We start from the raw sequence: 20,179 nt of genomic DNA, 5'->3' as shown, positions 1-20,179 counted from the left end.
GCAGCCGCAAGCACGAACACTCGAACGCTACTCTTTTTCCCCCGACAAAACCAAAACCATTGCATTTTGTTAGTTTTTATTTTTTAAACTACATTTTAGACTCTTTTTTTCGTCAGTGATATTGCATCTTTATATAACGTTAGTCACAGTGTAGGCTATGCAGTGACTGTGATGTACTCTGAAATACAATCATGCAAAACATCATACTTCAGTTCTCAAAAAAAACAAAACTTTTTTTTAACAAAATGAATAGAAGCCTTGTCATTCTATTCTGTCATCGTTTTAACTTATATGGTGGAGAAGATGACGTTAGCTTGAAGGATCGAGGGAGCACTCTGTAAGCAACAAAACTAATGTAGTATGACATGCGTATGTATGGTTGTATTTTGTAATACAAAATAATGTTAGCTTTTGTCATTAGACACCCTATTTAGTTTTGTATATTACTTGGAGTTTCCTACTGTTACTGTACTAGCATCTTGCGTTATCTAGACAATGCTGTCTCTCTAAGAAACTTTCTATTTAATCAGAAATTGTCTGCGTCACAGTTGGCGTTATGTTGAGAATCACTTATTTTTCCGTGGTGTTTTTCATGCAGGAGATTTACATATGAAGGAGGAGGCAATGGTGTTTGAGACTCACTGTTTGTGATGTCCATGTACTGAACTCTTATTATTTCACTATGGCAATGTTAATTAAATTTTTCATTCTAGGGCACCTTTAACAAGTGTACGTCCATCAAAAAACCTGTGTGTATATTTCTAATTTATTGCGGTACACACGTGGGAACTGTAATAATGGTGCATATGTTAGAAAACAGAAAACTATGTATTTTGAACACCCAGTAGGAAATAAATACATCGATAATTAATCATACGTACAGGTTGTGATTTGGAGTAGCAAGCTGGTCCAAACAATCTGAGTACTGAGCCATCTTTCAAGGGCAACCTTTTTTACGAATACTGTGTTGAACGCACTGAGATTGGAGAAGCAGTCATCAGTAAAATGAAGGGAACACAGCAAATGTTTGGGCTTATACTGCTGTGATATCGTGGTAAAGATGAGTTTTAATGACTGAAGTGAAAATAAACCAAATTTACTTTCACAGCGGAGAGCAGTGAACAGTGTCTTGTCGACATGTTATCCCCACAGATGTCCTGTCCACGCAGAAAGTAGACAGGCATTATGCAAATTTAGTAAGTTGTGACCTGCGAATTTCACAAAAATAGATTCAAAGTAGATTCCATTGACTCGTTTAAGCGGTTCAGAGTCGACAATTTCTTTTGAGATTAAATAACTTTATTTATAATGCACTTTCAGCGTTACATTTTTCCAGACTGTATTTTTTTTAAAAAAATCCACAATAGGGGCACTTTAAAAATAAGGTGGATGGCTGCTGGGACAAACAGCTCATGTACATGTGTGCTTACTATAGAAAGAAACAACAAGAGGCTGAGGTCAAGCAAACTGTTGATTCATATAATTTTCATTTTTGCATTTTTGCACTCCAGGTGATTCACTGGAACTCTCCGAAGAAACTGCGTGTTAAAAACAAACACGTGGAGTTTTTCAGGAATCTCTACCTGACGTTTCTGGAGTATGATGGGAATCTGCTGAGGCGTGAGCTCTTTGGCTGTCCCAGTGAAACAGACCACAACTCGGAGAATGTGCGTTTAATCTCACGGTGCATCATGTTTTCAACTTTTAAAGATCTTCAATGATCTCTTTGTCCAGACGGCATAAAGCATAACACTTGTTTTCCTAATATTCCTGCAGCTCCAGAAGACCCTATCCGAGCTGGATGAAGATGACCCATGTTATGAGTTTCGTCGGGAGCGCTTTACTGTGCACCGCACACATGTCTATTTCCTGCACTTTGAGTATGAACCAACCTTAGATAACACTGATGTGACGCTGGTGGCCCAGCTTTCTATGGACAGGTAAGAAAACATAGGCCTACTTACAACATCTCACCAACAGATATTTAATATATGATTTTAATATAGAGCACATTAAATCCTGGAGGATGATGCCATTTAAGAAGCTTTTATAGCAATATTTTCAGTTCAATACAAATAAAGCGCAATCGACAGCATCTGTGGCATATTGTTGATTATTACCACAAAAAGTTATTTTTCCCTAAAAAGAAAAATTAAGATTGTAACACTTTACTATTTACTATTGATTTTTGCCTCAATAAACTCCTAATTTACTGCTTATTAATAGGTAGTTTTTGTAGTGTTTAAGTTTAGGCATTGGGTTTAGGACTTATTAGCTAATATTATAGTAATATGCATGCTAATAAGCAATTTATTAAGTGAGAATTTAACCCTAAAATAGAGTTACCCCAAGATTACAATGAGACACTTAGAATTGAAATTAATTCTATTCAATTTGTAGAGAATACTGGCCGTGTGGTACATTTGCTTTTACATCATGTGGATGGCCGGGTGTGTGTGTGTGTCGTTTACCTGGGGAACACATGGCACCAGGATGCACTATGGGAACAAGCCGGAGGAGGCAGTGTGATGCTTTGGGCAATGTTCTGTTGGGCAACCTTGGGTCCTGCCATCCATGTGGATGTTACTTTGACTTGTACCACCTACCTAAACGTTGCAGATCATGTACACCCTTTCATGGAACCGGTATTCCCTGGTGGCTGTGACCTCTTTCAGCAGAATAATGCACCCTGGCACAAAGCAAAAATGGTTCAGGAATTGTTTGAGCAGCACAACAACGAGTTTGAGGTGTTGACTTTGCCTCCAAATTCCCCAGATCTCACTATTTTCTTCTATCTACTTCTTTTAAGACTTGTTCATTATTTAAGCTGTAAAGAATGCCTGCAACAAACAATTATTTTGATTAATCTAACTATTACAATCACTTATTTGTCAATTATTTCACAGATTAATCACTTAGCTTTGATTGATTATTCAGCTTTTGCAATTAGTTAAAATTATGAGTCATACTTATTCTAACTAATAAATAAAGCAATGAAACCACTTATTTTTATTAAATTATTTTTTTTAATGAATAGAATAAATGAATAGACCAATCTCCCTCAGAAGTCATCAATAGTGCTACAACTGCTACAATGACTGGTATTTTGTTTTCATTAAGACTGAGCATTAACACAAATTTCACAATTCATTTTCTATTCATATGCTTGCAATTCAATATAGATTAAGTTCAGTTCAAGCTCTGCAAGTCATATGCATATGCAATTCTCTTACTTTTACTATGCCCTAAAAGTATGTTCTATTTTTGTGAAGAAAACGTGTAGTAGAAGAGTAGGCAAGCTTTGGGACATACTACGTCATAATTGCGTCTTTAACAGGCAGCTCTGTCTTATGTGCATCTTGTCTTATGTGGATGCTTCAGAAGGCCTTTATTAACCCCCCAGGAGCACTTTAATGACAGATAGATGCACTTTTATGGACTTCAAAACAGAAATACCTATTCACTGTCATTATAAAGCATAGAAGAGCCAGGACATTTTTGAAATAACTAATAACTAAAATAAGAAGAATGTCATATACACCTAGGATAACTTGAGGGAGAGTAAATCATTGGCTAATTTTAATTTTTGGGTGAACTAACTCTTATATGACTAATATTCTTTTAGGGGCACCATAAAACCATGGCTTTCCTGTGCCTCAACCAGTAGAGCGTGGCGCTAGCAACGCCAAGGTCATGGGTTTGATTCCCAGGGAAAGCAAGAACTGACAAAAATGTAAAATGTGTGCCTTGAATGCAATGTAAGTCGCTTTGGATAAAAGCGTCTGCCAAATGCTTAAATGTAAATGTAAAACGCTTCATTTTATCATAAGACCTACGTCTTGTGTTTTTGTTTTTTGTTGTTGTTCATGCAACTATAACACTGGTTGTTTTAATGTTGAACACTGGAATGATTTTCCAGCTGAATGAACCACACTGTATACTCCTACACTCTACTCCTGATCATATGCAATGGCATTCACGCTTTGGCCTGAAATCAATTAAAATAATTTCCCTTGTCATCATTCATCATACTGATGACATTAACAGGCAAACTGCTCCTGGAAATGAACCCCATTGAAATGTTTTGAGTCAGTGCTTTGCAGCTTTTGTGATCAGTGTAATGAGGGATGCTCTGTTCAGTCAGGCATGTTCGGGCTACTTTAGACAGCCAGATAGCCAAGTCATCAGTCAATGCCAATGACCGAGGGTTATCATCCTTGTCAACAGTGACGTATGCCATTCGTTGTTGTCTTGGAGGGAATGACCTCTTTGACAGCCAAAAATAGCACTCAAGCGCAATAAGGTTGTCAGAGTAGATGCCAAATCTAATTTGACTTGAATGAAAGTGAGGTTTTGGGGGATAGAAACATGTGGTGGTTAAATGAGATTTTTACACAGTGCATGGTTTCTTTGTGACTATACTAATCAGTAAGCAATTTTGACTTGTAGCGTGTATATATATATATATATATATATATATATATATATATATATATATATATATATATATATATATATATATATATATATATATATATATAAAATTTTGTAAAGAATGCTTTCAGCACCTTGTTGAATCAATAACACTGAATTAAGGCAGTTCTGAAGGCTAAAGGGGGTCAAAGGCAGAATTGGTATGGTGTTCCTAAGAATCCTTTAGGTGTGTGTATGTATATATATTGCCTAAATATATGTATATACACACACATAAAGGATTTTTAGGAACACCATACTAATTCTGTGTTTGACCCCCTTTCGCCTTCAGAACTGCCTTAATTCATTGTTATTGATTCAACAAGGTGCTGAAAGCATTCTTTAGAAATTTTGGCCCATATTGATAGTATAGCATCTTGCAGTTGATGGAGATTTGTGGGATGCACATCCACCACCAAGATCCCGTTCCACCACATCCCAAAGATACTCTATTGGGTTGAGATTTGGTAACTGTGGGGGCCATTGTCATATTCAAGAAACCAATTTGAAATGATTCGAGCTTTGTGACATGGTGCATTATCTTGCTTGAAGTAGCCATCAGAGGATGGGAACATGGTGTTTATAAAGGGATGGACATGGTCAATGTTCAGGTAGGCCGTGGCATTTAAACGATACCCAATTGGCACTAAGGGGCCATGTGATTGGTTGATTAGATAATTCCATTAATGAAAAATTGAACAGGTGTTCCTAATAAACCTTTAGGTGTGTGTGTGTGTGTGTGTGTGTGTGTGTGTGTGTGTGTGTGTGTGTGTGTGTAAATGGTGAATGGACCGCATTTACCGTGTGCGTGTGCTGGTAATCCCTACGTTATAGGGACAAAATGTCCCCACAAATATGGCAATATCTGAAATCCTTGTCCTTGTGGGGACATTTTTTGGTCCCCATGAGGAAAACATCTTAGAAATCATTTTTTTGAGAAAGTAAAAATGCAGAATGTTTCCTATGATGGGTAGGTTTAGGGGTAGGGGCAGTGTAAGGCGATAGAAAATACGGTTTGTACAGTATAAAATCCATTACGAAAGTCCTTATAGAACATGGAAACACTACGTGTGTGTGTATGTATGTATGTATGTATGTATGTATGTGTGTATATATATATATATATATATATATATATATATATATATATATATGTACACACACACACACACACACACACACACACACACACACACACACACACACACACACACACACACACACACACACACACACACACACACACACACACACACACAATATATATAAGTCAAAATATATATTTCAAGTTATGCTCAGTTCTAAAGTATTTATTTGACTAGGAATTAATAAAAGAGTACTCTCTAAAAGTATTTAGCAGTGTACCGATCAGGATATTTGAGGCCCATACATGTCACCACTATTTATTTTTTTAAGTGCCTCTTGCCACACTTTTTCAAGTTAATATTCTGCATTAAAATATACCATAAGTTCTTTTGTTACCATCAAAGATTATTGTGATATGCTGTGTAAACACCCTGAGAACACACAGTAGTGATACACTCAAGAGACAAATATCCAGTACAACTTATAAAACTGCTCCATTCAGAAATCATTAGTAGAAGTGGTTTGTTTCTAATCTTGGCATTTTGTTGTAATGGAAACCACTAATTTGAAACCCTATTTAATACTTTATTATTTAATCATTTCTCTGATTCATTTTTAATGGTTTATTTTTAGTAGATTAAAACAAAGAAGGTATTTTATAATATTTCGGTCATGTCTTTTTACAGTGAAATCTTCAGTGAAGTAAACATAAGAATAACAATAATATTTTAAGATGAACATTTATTGGACTGAAGGTACTTAACTTGATTATCCCTAACACATTTTTTTCCCTCAGAAAAATCATATTAAAATTTCAGGCTTTTCAGGAACGTTTATTTGTCCATCTTTTAAACATCATTCTATTGCATTGCATTTAAGTTTTGCTCCCACACTAAAAACAACAGTGCTTTGAAGTTGTCTGCGTTATAAAAATCTCATTGATTTACAAGCTATCAGAATTTAATCTTATTGACCAATTTTAAGTTTTCATATGATGTCACTCTTATATGGACGTCCTCCTGGAGGGCAAAACAAGGCTTTCCTCCATTGCCTGCTTTTTTTTCCAGATTTGTACTATGTACAAATGTAGTAAGACAGTATGGGGGAAAAAATAAAGAAAAATGTTATCTTGCAATTATTAATTTTTTCTCAGAAGTGAACTTGCAATTGTGACTTATAAAGTCAGAATTGCTAGAAATAAACTTGCAAAATGTCAGATTTGTGGAAAATGGACAGGCCTGTGCTGCAGTTCTATGTATGTTTACCCTCCAGTCACCTACGGAAAACTATGAATTGAGATCGTTGCTGTTTAGTTGGTGCACCATTTAAATTATTTTAGGAATGGAGTGTTACACTAAGGGCCCTAACTTGCACCCAGCGCAATTGACTTTGTACACCGACGCATGTGTCATTCCTATTTTGCACCCGCGCAAAGCGCACTTTTCCCTCCACAGAAGCACGTCGCTAAACTAGTGAATGAACTTGCGCTCCCTGGGCGGTTCAGCGCAAAAAAGGAGGCGTGTTCCAGCGCAAACAATCCCTGGTGCTGTTCCATTAAACAATTGCGCCACTGACCAGAAAAAACCTAGTCTAAAGTCAGTGGCGCGTTGCGCGTTGTTCATTATGCTATTTTAAGGGCGCATGTTTGACCATAATGTATAGCGTGCACAACGCGCATACACTTTGCTCATGAAATCTACACAGATGCAACAGTTATTTTAGCAAATCATAAATTGTTACACTAAAAAAAATATTAACACATTGTGGTGTGCCACGAAGATGTGAAAAAATAGGCATAAATCTAGCTTACAAATTATTCAGGCTAATTGTAGTAATTAAAGGGGTACTTCAGCGCTGGGAAGATGAATCTGTATTTAAACTGGGTCATCAATGCAGTAGAAATGTGAAATTATTTTTGAATTTGGTGTCTTCTAGACTGAGAAAAGACAGAAAATGTATTTTTGTCCCATGGGGATTAAAGACTACAATTCCCAGAATGCTTCGCTGCCCTGTGAGGCCATTCCCAGCCACCTACTTGATTACAGTGACTGAGTTAGAGACACTACAATTAAAAACTGAACGTGTGTGTTCAATATAATGAGTGAGTCACCGCGCGAGTATCACAGCACTGAGCACTAACTGCACGAGTGATGAGAGCTGAGGTAATCGCGACTACACTCGCGGCATACATTCACAACGAGAGTTCAGTCTGGCGCGTTTCAGTTCATGCCTTTGCAAGCTTAACTTTCATAGAAATTAATTTGAGAAGTTAAAAGACTTACATTGCTCACCATATCTCCGTTTAAATGAGTGCTTGTTGTTGCCAGCTGAGCTCTCCCTGCAAGCTGAGTGTTATATCCCCTCCCCCATGCGCAGATTCAAAACATGTGGAAATGGCTCCCTCTGCTGGCTGTAGTCTTTAGCCTCTAGGCAAACATTCCTCCTATGATGCAAAAATCGTCAATTTGCATCATAGGAGGAATTTTTCCAGAAATAAAATGCATAAATCTCTTGTCTCAGGGGGATATGAGGGGGGAAAGCACAATCATTTGAATATACTCCAGGGTTTCTACTGATACAAAGCCATATGCTAATCGCTGAAGTAACCCTTTAAGGATCAGACCTGTTTGCCCAATAGTTGCAAGACATATATGTATATAAGGACATCTGACAAATTGGTTTGTCCGTCAAGAACCAGGAAAAAAAATCGACTGAAAAACTGAAAAAACTATTGTGGCTGACGCTATTGTGGGTGGGTTGCTCCCATCCACATACAACACAACTTCTCTGTCTTTCACTCCCTTACGAAAGGAAAATATATTTACCAATATATTAGGCGACTTGAAATATATTTTAATATATTGTAAATATATGGACTAATATATTGATGGTATTATAAAATATATTATATATTCATGTAATATATTGCAAAATATACAAATGATTGCCGCTTTCAATATATTGCAATATATTGAAAAATATAAATATTAATTCCCATGTATGTGAATATATTGCCTAATGTATTGCATGAAATTTTCCAATATACTGCAATATATTTTTGTTTCGTAAGGGCTGCTCTTACAAGAACGTGCGCCTGCCATAATAATAGCAATCCATAATGGAACTTGCGCACCTGCTTTTAAAGGGAATGTTGGATGCCGCTCTGATTGGTTTATTCACGTTACGCCCAAACCACACCTATGAATAATGAAGCTACTTCAGACCAACCCATTTTACATTTACATTTAATCATTTAGCAGACCCTTTTATCCAAAGCGACTTACAAAAAAGGGTAGAGCAATATAAGCAACGAAACAAGGCCAACAACCTGTAAGAGCTGTAAGAAATCTCAATTAATTAGCACAGTAAACAAGATTTTTAATTTTATTTATTTTTTATAGCCAGCTACAACAAATACTCACGTACGGAAAATACAGAACACTGGATTTTGATAGCTATGATAACAACCCATTAGGACTAAGGCTGATGCCCCAACTGTTGTCGTTAATGCGGATTCAGTGGCCCAATGGGTTGGTTTTGTATGGCATTCTAGCTAAACGCGCAGCAATAGCCATCGACAGCAAAAACTCACGTACGCAAAATACAGAACACTGGATTTTGGTAGCTATGATAACTATGTAACATACCCGCCTGAAGGCACAAATCCGGATGAGAGACGTAGATATGATCCAGGAGTGTGCGCTTTTTGGTCGTTGCTGTGGTGATCAGTAAGTGCTATTCTGTATTGGTCAAGTGCAATAGGAAAAGTGCAATTGAGATCCCCTGAGATCCCCGTCTTCTTAAGTGTCGACAGGAGGATCTGGTGGTTAACTGTGTCAAAAGCAGCAGACAGATCCAGCAGAATGAGCACCGAGGATTTGGAAGCTGCTTTTGCCAGTCTCAGTGCCTCAAATTTTAGATTTGCGCCGGGCGCAAGAGCCATTTATCATGCCGGGAAAATAACAACAGCGCCGAGACCCGCCCACAAAGTTACTTGCGCTTCGCGCTTTGACACTTGCGTTTCAGATCGTTAAAATAGGGCCCTAAGTGTAAATAGGATGCCTTGTTGGCATAAGCTATTTACACAAACTCTGCCCACCACTGGATGGGCCAGACAAAATAACTAAAGACACTGAATTGTTAACAGTAGCAGTAGTGTAGGGGTAAGGCGTGTGGCAGAAAGTGTTGACAATTTTTTTTTTCTTGTTTCCACTGAATTACAAGATGCTTTGGATCATTATCAAATCATTCTAGAGATCATGTCAGCTCTAGTGCTTTTGCCGTTAAAACAAAAGGGGTTATTAAATGGAAAGATATAAGCAATTTCACCTATGGTCTTACAGCCACTGTATTAGAATATATGTTTATATGTTTTTGGTCGGTTACAAGAGTGTTTCTTTGTTCCAGGCTGCAGATGCTAGAGGCCATCTGTAAACACTGGGAAGGGCCCATCAGTCTGGCCCTCTACCTCTCAGATGCCGAAGCCCAGCAGTTCCTGCGATACGCTCAGGGCTCTGAGGTTCTGATGAGCAGGAGCAACGTGGGATACCACATAGTCTATAAAGAAGGCCAGTTCTATCCTGTTAACCTGCTGCGTAATGTTGCTATGGGGCAGGTCAACACACCCTACATGTTCCTGTCGGATATTGACTTCTTGCCCATGTATGGACTCTATGAGTACCTCAGGTAAGACATAACCTAAATATGGAGCGGTAAAACAATGATGGCCCATTTTGAACTTTTGACCACAATCCTAAATTTGTGTTTACAGCCTTATTCATCATTAAAAACCTTAAAACTAAGCCCATGTGCTACTTTAGGCTGCTTAGTTTTGCTTTGTTCACTCTTTTGACGTTATATTTGAAGGGCGTGCGTGCATGTGTGTGTGTGTGTGTGTGTGTGCGGTTCGCGCTTATATCCCAGATAAAAAAATTATATATTCAGTAATAAAATAAAAAAAATCCAATCAATCACGGGTGGATGAGAGACAAATGATTGTGTTTGTTTGATAAAGACGTTTTACGAGCCCTGTGAGAGAATCATTCTGGTTGTTGCTTTCAAAACAATCCTTCCTTCATGTAGGGCTGTGCGATATGGACAAAAACCGATTTCTCGAAAACCGAGCATTTAGGAGAGAGCCTCAAAACTATAGAAAATAGCCTATTACTTATTCATTATTATGTTTTTGAATGTAAAAAACACACACATCATTAGTTTACCTCAGACAACAGTATAAATAAAAAACACAGTTCAGGACACCTTTAAGTGGAAGCTGAAATGTGAAAAGTTTACTCGTCAGACTAAGGCGTCGTTGCCAAAATACGTTAATATGGGTTACTCGGGTAATTGTTATAATTATTAGTTATATATAGATGTCCCTTTTACATTTGAGCCCCTGCCCCTGAGAAACTCTCTGCACAGCATGTATACATTAGATTGATTTTAGTAATATTAATGTACTTTGGTTTGCACCAAGCACTAGGAAAAAAGTATTAGAAAATTATTTTGGGGGGCACAAAACACAAAACAAAACATCCCCAGTGAGGGTCCATTCTGGTAGTCACTCCATGTAAGAAAAAAAAAATTATAAGGGGAGAAAAGTCTTGTGTAACGGGTGAAACTTTAGGGAGAAAGGGAAATTGCACACAGATCTGAAGGTTTGCTTCAAAAAAGATAAGTAAGATACTTCACGGATACCAATGTAAATAATGATAGTTGATTGCAAAACTAATTTTACTCAGATGAAATAAGTGTCAACCCTTATAACAGTTGCAAGAAAAGTATGTGAAGTAAGAGCGATCATACAAAATTCATGTTATTTTTTATTTAGTACTGTCCTGAATAAGATATTTTACATACTTTTTTTTTAGTCCACAAGACAAAAAATATCCTGAATTTATAAAAATGACCTAAACAAAAGTGTATGAACCATTGATTCTCAGTGCAGTGTGCTGTTCCCTGGATGATCCAAGGCTGTTTTTTGTTTTGTATTGTGACGGTTGTTCATGAGTCCCTTGTTTGTCCTGAGCAGTAAAACTGCCCAATGTTCTTCAGAAAAAATCTTTTAGTTAATTTGTCTATCAATGAAACGTTATCTTCTGTTGCTTCTGAAGGGCAGTACTAAATGATATTTAAACATAATAAGAAAAATTTGGACAGCTTCAATGCCCCTGGCTCTTAATGCATGGATTGTTTCCTTCTGGTGCATCATAGAATGTCTGAAGCTTTTTTTAATAGTTGTGTTTGAGTCCCTCAATTATCTTTGGTGTGAAAAGATGGATCTCAATCATACAGTCACTGCGGGAGAGGGTTCAAATATGCAAAAGATACTGGAAAACTGAAGAGTTTGCAGGACATGGAGGATTTTTCTAAAGAACATTGGTCAGTTTAGTTGCTGAGGACAAACAAAGGACTCATGAACAACCATCACAATACAAAAAAAAAACAGCTGCGGATCATCCAGGGAACGAAACACAGTACTAAGAATCAATGGTTCATAAACGTGTGAACGGGTCATTTTTAATAAATTCATAATTTTGTTTGTCTTGTGGACAATATTTAAGCATTGTTTAGGAAAGCATATTATTCAGGACAGTATTAAATAAAAATAATGCATTTTCTATGATCTCTCATTTTGTTAAAATGATTTACATTTTCACAAATTCTGCAAGTGGTACATTAAAGCTTGTTTTCCATTATTGGTGTCAGCAGAATGTTCCCAGGTTGTGAATGTGATTTAAACAAGAGATCCATTTTGTTTCTGTCTTAGGAAATCAGTTGTTCAGCTTGATATGGCGAACACTAAAAAGGCTCTTGTGGTTCCAGCGTTTGAAACGCTACGTTATCGGCTGTCCTTTCCCAAATCAAAAGCAGAGCTCCTGTCACAGCTCGATATGGGCACTCTGTTCACATTCAGGTAAACACACTTAAACATTTTTTTAAAAATAAAAATTCTCAGAAATGTTCACTATTTATGGCAGATAAGATTTTCTCTGATTTGTGACTGAAAATTTCATGATTCCTCTAAATCAGTACATTTCAGTTCATCGAAATTAACCAACCTATCACAAATTTATCTGGGTAGTATATATATTTTTTAAGGTTTATTGTTTGTTTGTTTTTTGTGCAATTTCTTGACAGTTTTATAATGACTTAATAAAGTTAATAATCATTTACTTGTCCACAGATACCATGTCTGGACAAAAGGTCACGCACCAACAGACTTTGCCAAATGGAGAACCGCTACAACACCGTACCGAGTTCAGTGGGAGGCCGATTTTGAGCCATATGTGATGGTCAGACGAGAAAGCCCCGAGTATGACCGGCGCTTTGTAGGGTTTGGGTGGAATAAAGTAGCTCACATCATGGAGCTGGATGCTCAGGTAACACTTGTGTGCATTAATACTATTTAAATGTAATCAAACAGCTTTTTAGGATTTCATTTTAGACTCTGACTAGACAGATGATGTGACAGATTAGTACTTTTTTTCAGTAGTAGAGCCCATGATGTTAATGCCATTTGGTTAAAGGTCCCATGGCATGGATTTTTAATTTTTTTATAATGTTTCCTGAGGTGTACTTATGGTTTTTACATCAAAAAATATCATAATTTAGAAATCTAGACGCACCCTTGCGGCAGCAAATCTAATCTGCCGTGAGTGTAGTCTAGCAACTCTCAATACACTTCTGAGCTGTAAAAACCAAACTCGGTTCAGGCCAATCACAGTTTGAAAGACAACCGTTAATCCCGCCCCTCAGATTGAGCACTGTCAATGGTGAGTTTTCAGACCAAACATCTTGATGTGGGTCTGGCTTGTCAGGCTGCATTTTTTATATACTGATATAAACCCTCTGGCTTGATTGCTCTCAAGGGGCGTATTTGCTGTGAGACATTAGTGAAAACACCCACTGTTGTGATTGTCTGACATATTTGCATTTGAAATGAGATTATGTGGCGGAGGGGGCGTGGTTTAGTCAGGCAAGCAGCAGCTACAGCACTGTCAGTCCAGAGAGAGAGAGTGAGAGACGGAGCTGGGGAAAGATTGCTGAGAAAGTATTATTGTACCGAGTTGTTGAGAGCGCAAGTTTATTTGCATCTGAGAGCTCTGAATAAACACAAGTGAACTTTGCAACATTATTTCTCTCACAAAATTCTTTCACCACAAGTCCACAACTAACAACAAACCTGACATCGACATGAATACAGGAATGCTGCCTTCACGTGCTTTCGGAATTATCGTAAATACGGGTTTCCGAAGTAAAAATTACACACGAAAACCCTCTGATGTCGTGTTTACCACTGGGATGTTCGGAAATAATTTCAAGTTCCCAAGATGGGCGTGGCATAACCGTTAAAAATGTAATTTCACAAAAGACATTTCACACACGACGCCAGAAGAACATCTGCATGTGAACTCCTGCAGTGTTCAGGGGAACTGTTAGTGCTGCACCAACCCACGGGCCGCTTTTATGAAGTAATTTGGCCCGCCCCGCACCACTGTATATATTTTTACAACCCGCCCCGCACCCGCGACCATTAAATAGACATACGGGGTCCGTGGGTTATGAGACGATCCGCGCATTACTAGTTTAGGGCTATCAGGGTTGTCATGTCAACAAATGCACGCGCGATGGCATCCCCTGTTGTAAGATGACAGAGCTTACGCTAGTAGTTGAGGACATTATTTTTTCCCAACTGTAGGGGGACCCCGAGGGAAAAAGTTACCAATTGCTGCTTTAAGATGCTTTTTGAAAATGGCTACAGACTCAGCTGCACAAATTGAGATTGGCAGGTCATTCCACCAGGTGGGAACTGTCCAGGAAAATGTCCGTGAGAGAGATTTCATGCCTCTTTGGGATGGAACCACGAGGCGTCGTTTACTTGCAGAACGCAAGCTTTTGGAGAGTGTGTCCGAAGTCCGAACAAGCAAGTTTAGGTATATTGGTGCAGAGCCAGTGCCTTGAATTTGATGCGACCATTGGCAAACAGTGCAGTCTGATGAAGAGAGGCGTGACGTGCGCTCTCTTCGGCTCGTTGTTGATGTTTTGATTCCCTTTCTGGACATGGACAGTATAGTGTGCATACACTTGCATACGCTCTCAGACTAAATATAAAATATCTTAAACTGTGTTCCGAAGATGAACGGAGGTCATGAACAGGTGTGGAACGACATTAGGGTGATTCATAATGACATCAATTTCATTTTTGGGTGAACTAACCCTTTAAGCAGCCATATCTTGTCTAAATTATGCCTTTATTGTGAATGTGATTATAAACAATATGCTTTCGTGTTGTGCTGCTATGTTTGTCAGTGATTTTATTATTTTCTGGGACCAGGAAATGACTTAAATGATTATACTGTTAAAATAACATTTTCCCAAGACGCACAAAAGTATGAACCTGGCGTCCTCCATTCTTTCCAACAACAAATCACCTGAACACAAGCTCGTAAGCACGACTTCTGAAGTGGGAAGTAGAAAACTTCTGATAGCACGTGAAGGCAGCATAAGAGCTTCTGTTGTGCATCTTAACGGCAGTTTGGACAAGTGTGCACTGCAGATATACGTGTGATTGATAGATCCGAACATTATAAAGAATGTTCTTTGATCGCTCTCTGTAGTTTAATCATTTAAATAGCAGATTTGTTTCATGCTACTAACAGAAACAATGTGAAGTTGACTGTTTTTTTGATCCGTATTTATTAAACGATTTAGAAAAAAAGTCTGTGTGAACTTAAATGATTAGCTAAATATAAGAAATCACTGAACCTAGACCAGGCATTAATGAACACTATTACTCACTGTGTGGCAGTGCTGTTGAATCCATATGGTAAAGCCTGTGCTGACATCGCGACTGATAAACTGAATCCGTTCTCTACCAATTCTCTGGGCGGGCAAAGCAGAGGAAGGGGAGGAAACCTTTCCTGGTATGACATCATAACAGGAGAATTCAAGATTAGCTCGTCTGGGCTGTCATTTTCTCAAAGGCAGAGAAAGACAGACAGAACTCTGTTTACACCGGTTCAAATTTCCAGCCATTTGGGGACAATATTCAGGCTAGGGGAACTCATAATAATGTTGAAAACCTCATAAATGTATATATTACCTTATACCTTATACGTATATATTGTTGTGGTTTTTTGTGATGTAAAGCGCTTTGCGAAAGCAACTTTTAAGGGCGCTATACAAAATAAATGTATTATTATTATTATTATTATTATTATTATTATTATTATAAAATTACCCCTCCCTTTTAAAGCACATAGAAGCTATGGGGGCTGACACAGGACAAAAATATAGTCATCATTGTAGTTGATATTGTAAATGTAGTAGTGTACATGCAAAACACAAGGGTTCATATCATAAACATTTAAAACCTGTTTAAAAGCTTTCTCTCTTAGTTTTTTTTTATATTGCCAGTGCATAAATTAGCTGGCTTCCATGGCAGATCACACAATAAATAAACATGTAATCATTACTTTAATGTACTCCATGACGTCTATTTTATATTGTTCTTTTGCGCATATGGGTCAGTTTAGGACTTTGAACTGTTCGCACTGGAATCTGATATTTGCCACATTCAAAACAATGTTAATAGTTATACAGAAAAAATTATCTGAGCAATAAATCAGAATTGAACACCATGGCTCACAGTGTGAACATAGCCTTTTTTTCTGGGAATAAATAGATATTTCATGTTCAAATGCTGTTTGTTGTGTATTTTCAGGAGTACGAGTTTGTGGTTCTGCCCAACGCCTACATGATCCACATGCCGCACGCGCCCAGTTTTGACATCACCAAGTTTCGCTCGAACAAACAGTACCGAGCTTGTCTGAAGACGCTGAAGGAGGAGTTTCAGCAGAACATGTCTCGGCGCTACGGTTTTGCCGCGCTCAAATACATGACAGTGGATAACAACAGCTAGCCGAGCACATTGTCCAGGGATCCAGTAACTGCCATGAGCTGATCCAGGAGCTCTGTGTGACAGCATCTTTATGGATGTGTTCAGTGAAACTGAGAATGCAGGGTTATTAGGAGGCACGGCTTGTGATCATCCATTCATTCAGGGATCTGATGAGACGTTTATCAGTGGTGTTTGACACCGGTGCCGAGAATTAAACTATTGGTTAAGAGTCACTTTTGTGAGAAGGCGAGCAGATTCTACAAATGGAAACTTCTAGAATAAATGATGTCTGTTGTTACTTATTAAAAATGGACAACAGCACTGATGCACTTCAGATTAAAGCCTTGAATCTGTCTGTCTCTCCATCTGTCAACCTATCTTTCATTCTGCCTGTCTAACCATTTGCCCGCCTGTCTGCCAGTCTTTTGACTGACTCTGAAAGTCTATCTATTAGTTTGTTTACCCATCTGTCTCTCTCTTTTCATCTTTACAATTATTATTTCTGTCTATGCTTCTGTTGTTCTTATAATTTGTCTTCATCTCTGTCTAACAAACTGTTTATTTAACAATCTATATCTCTCAATCTATATCTGTCTAACTATGCTTATCTCTGGCTGTCTGACAATCTATTTAACAATCTGTTTATATATCTGTCTCTATCTAACAGCTTGTCTGTATCCCTTTATATATGTCTTTCTGTTATACCTGTCTTTCTAACAATTTGTCTACATTTCTGCCTATATTGTTCCAAAAATCTGTTTGTATGTTTGTCTGTTTAATAATGTCTGTCTGTTTAGCTATCAATCTGCTTAAATCTTTTAACAATGTCTATATCTGTCTAACAGTCTGTCTATATTTGTTTATCTGCTTATCTCTGTCTCTCTCCCTGTCTTGTCTTTCTCTCGTCATATCATCTGCCTGTCTAAACCTCTTTGTCTATATCTCTCTAACAGTCTGTCTCTCTCTCTCTCTCTCTCTCTCTCTCTCTCTCTCTCTCTCTCTCTCTCTCTCTCTCTCTCTCTCTCTCTCTCTCTCTCTCTCTCTCTCTCTCTCTCTCTCTCTCTCTCTCTCTCTCTCTCTCTCTCTCTCTCTCTCTCTCTCTCTCTCTCTCTCTGGATTCAAGGTTTCAGTCTTTGTGTTGACACAGTTGTTGTGTTTTGTGAAGTACTTGGAAATGTGTTCATTCTCACTGCAGATGTGAACAGTGTAATAAACAGGGATCTTCATTCGTTGGACTGGCAATAATACGTAATGAGAGGCCAAAGTGAACACTTCTTTGACACATTAGATATGGTTATTTAAATGTAACTGACTGTCATTCTCCATCAGAGGGCATCAACACCACACTAACAGACTTATGCACTTGATTGCAGGCTTAATTAACAAACTTAATCATTTTTTTCATTATTTGTTAAAGATAGGGTAGTTGATCCTGCTGCGGTGGCAGTGGAGTGTGTCATGGGTGTGTGGTAGTTATTCTCTATGTAGACTATCAGCAAACAACATGTCTGACTCAGGCTCGTGTTCACACAGAATTATCAGCTGATATTTTGCCTTTTTTGCCACCCTGACAGCACACAAACTCAACGTTGACAAGACATCTGTGTTAGTTTCTGCCACACATCTCTAAAACGTGTCCTGTCTGATGTTATACTGACATTCAGCAGTTTACCACCACCTATATGATTGTTCATTTTTGTGAATCAGATATTTTTCAGATGTTCGTACACAACAATTAGAACTTGCGTTCAACCGACTTCTCGGCAGCATAAGTGTGTTTACTGCTGTATCAATGAAGTGCTTTTAATCAGCTACTGTCTGTGCCGTGTGCATTACAGTATGCCTGTGAGATCATCTTTATAAGTTGAGCTCATCCACAGGATTGCTGCCTAATTTTATGTTATTTGATTGGTTGGAATGGGCAATAGACAGTTTCATGCTGATGTCCTATAGAGCCCCCTGTGGCACAGCTGAGAACGCACTCGCACTTGCATCACCAATTGCTTTGTGGCAAGTTTTTGAAGAAGAGTTTGTGTTTACATGCTTGCTTGGAGTATGCTTTGGGCCTGAAACAAGCAGATAAGAATCTGTGAAAACAGCATGAATGTGATGATGAATGTGCGCTGCTTATATCCAAGACAGGTCCATTAGAGCAGACCTAGGCTAGTTGTCACTTTTTTTTTATGTTTTACTTTAGTGAATATTTCTCAGGGTGAGTTTATTTTTGAAGGTCGGTTTCTTTATAGAAACAAACCATAAAGTCTTGAGAAAGCTATTGAGATATGTTCACTGTATTGTTTAGAGAAAAAAATACAGTTCCTCTAATACAGGGGCATGTTGTCACATTGTATGGAGTAATATGTCAAAACGAGAATTTGCATACAATGCTAATATTATAGGCTGTTTAATGCCTTTGCAAGAAACTTTAAACTGTAAAACAGTTTTAAAAAGTGCTGAAAATGTAAGATGTATGTGCTTTTGAGTTCAATGTGTATTCTAAAAATTCGATTTAAAAAAAAAAGTAATCTGATTACATACTTGTAATGGATTACCCCCAACACCGGTGACAACTAGCCCCAGTCTCCTGTATTTGCTACATAATGAGTAAAACCAGCAGATCAAGTTATTAATGGGAAGCATACATGTGTGTACAATCTTCTGACCGTTACTAGGTTCCAACCAACCATCCATTTTATTTTGTATTCATATGGAAACCGTCCACATCATTGTACTGAATAAAGTGCTGAAATGTTTGGATGTGGAAGCCTTACGTCCATGTCCTTCTGTGGATATACATGTTTCATAGTTTACAGTGTTACTATGTTCTGAGCGCTCATTGATATGTTAGCTTTGGAGCTGTGTGATTTTTCAGTATTTTCTGAGGTTGTACGCAAGTCCTGATGTGCTGAGCTGTATGTGCACACTAGCTGATTGATGTGTGTTTAATATGAATATAAACAGCCACATATTCAGGATAACACAAACAGCTTCTCAATAAAATGACATCATGTTGTCTTATCCTGGTTTTTTTTAGATGATGCGTTTTACAGTATGAAACAATGTTTCTAGAGTATTTCATACTTTCATTGCATTGTCTTCATCAATCGATCAATCAATCAATCAACTTTATTTATATAGCACTTTTACAATGACGATTGTTTCAAAGCAGCTTCACAGTGTCAAACAGGATAATATTGCAACAAAATTTTATTTGGCTGTACAGTCGTTCTGGAGAAAAACAGTGATGTTATCAGCTTATTTAATTTGGCATATAGCGACAATGTAGGCAGATCAGTTTATAGTTTATAGAATTAAATAAGGCTAATTAATTAATTTATTTGTATATTTAGTTGAAGAACTTAGATCATCATTTTATTATCCCTAACTGAGCAAGCCAAGCAAAGGCGACAGTGGCAAGGAACCAAAACTCCACCAGGGCAGGTCAGAAATCATATTGGATCGGAATATTCATCTTCATGAATCTCCTAACCAAATAAAATACTTGCATTTAAAGGAATACTAAAAACAATTCTAACACTTTAGAGAGAACATGTTTGAGAAAAATAGACTGAATTTGATAGAACTTTAATAGGAAGTAATTCATAATTAATATAATGTAGGCTATGACAAAATGCAGTTGCCATGTCCATGTGATAATGAAGTGGTTTAAATAATTCAACAACAAAATGTTTTAGTATGTGAGACAAGGCCATATAT

The 20,179-nt window shown here is 37.6% G+C and overlaps 1 protein-coding gene across 2 annotated transcripts in view; it reads left to right on the top strand.

The window, feature by feature from the left end:
• Positions 1–19,480, top strand: part of large1 (LARGE xylosyl- and glucuronyltransferase 1) — a 42,754-nt gene extending 23,274 nt beyond the window's left edge. For both annotated transcript variants that reach the window (XM_067427527.1, XM_067427526.1), the window contains exons 10-15: positions 1,512–1,667; positions 1,777–1,940; positions 9,967–10,245; positions 12,329–12,475; positions 12,746–12,941; positions 16,286–19,480. In XM_067427527.1, the coding sequence (XP_067283628.1) occupies positions 1,512–1,667; positions 1,777–1,940; positions 9,967–10,245; positions 12,329–12,475; positions 12,746–12,941; positions 16,286–16,483 (1,140 nt within the window). In that variant the 3' untranslated portion in view covers positions 16,484–19,480. The remainder of the gene's footprint in view (positions 1–1,511; positions 1,668–1,776; positions 1,941–9,966; positions 10,246–12,328; positions 12,476–12,745; positions 12,942–16,285) is intronic.
• Positions 19,481–20,179: the final 699 nt, after the last annotated feature.

This window comes from Pseudorasbora parva, chromosome 20 (genome assembly GCF_024679245.1).
Source record: "Pseudorasbora parva isolate DD20220531a chromosome 20, ASM2467924v1, whole genome shotgun sequence".
NCBI classification, from domain to species: domain Eukaryota; kingdom Metazoa; phylum Chordata; class Actinopteri; order Cypriniformes; family Gobionidae; genus Pseudorasbora; species Pseudorasbora parva.
This window is presented reverse-complemented; position numbering and strand designations above follow the sequence as displayed.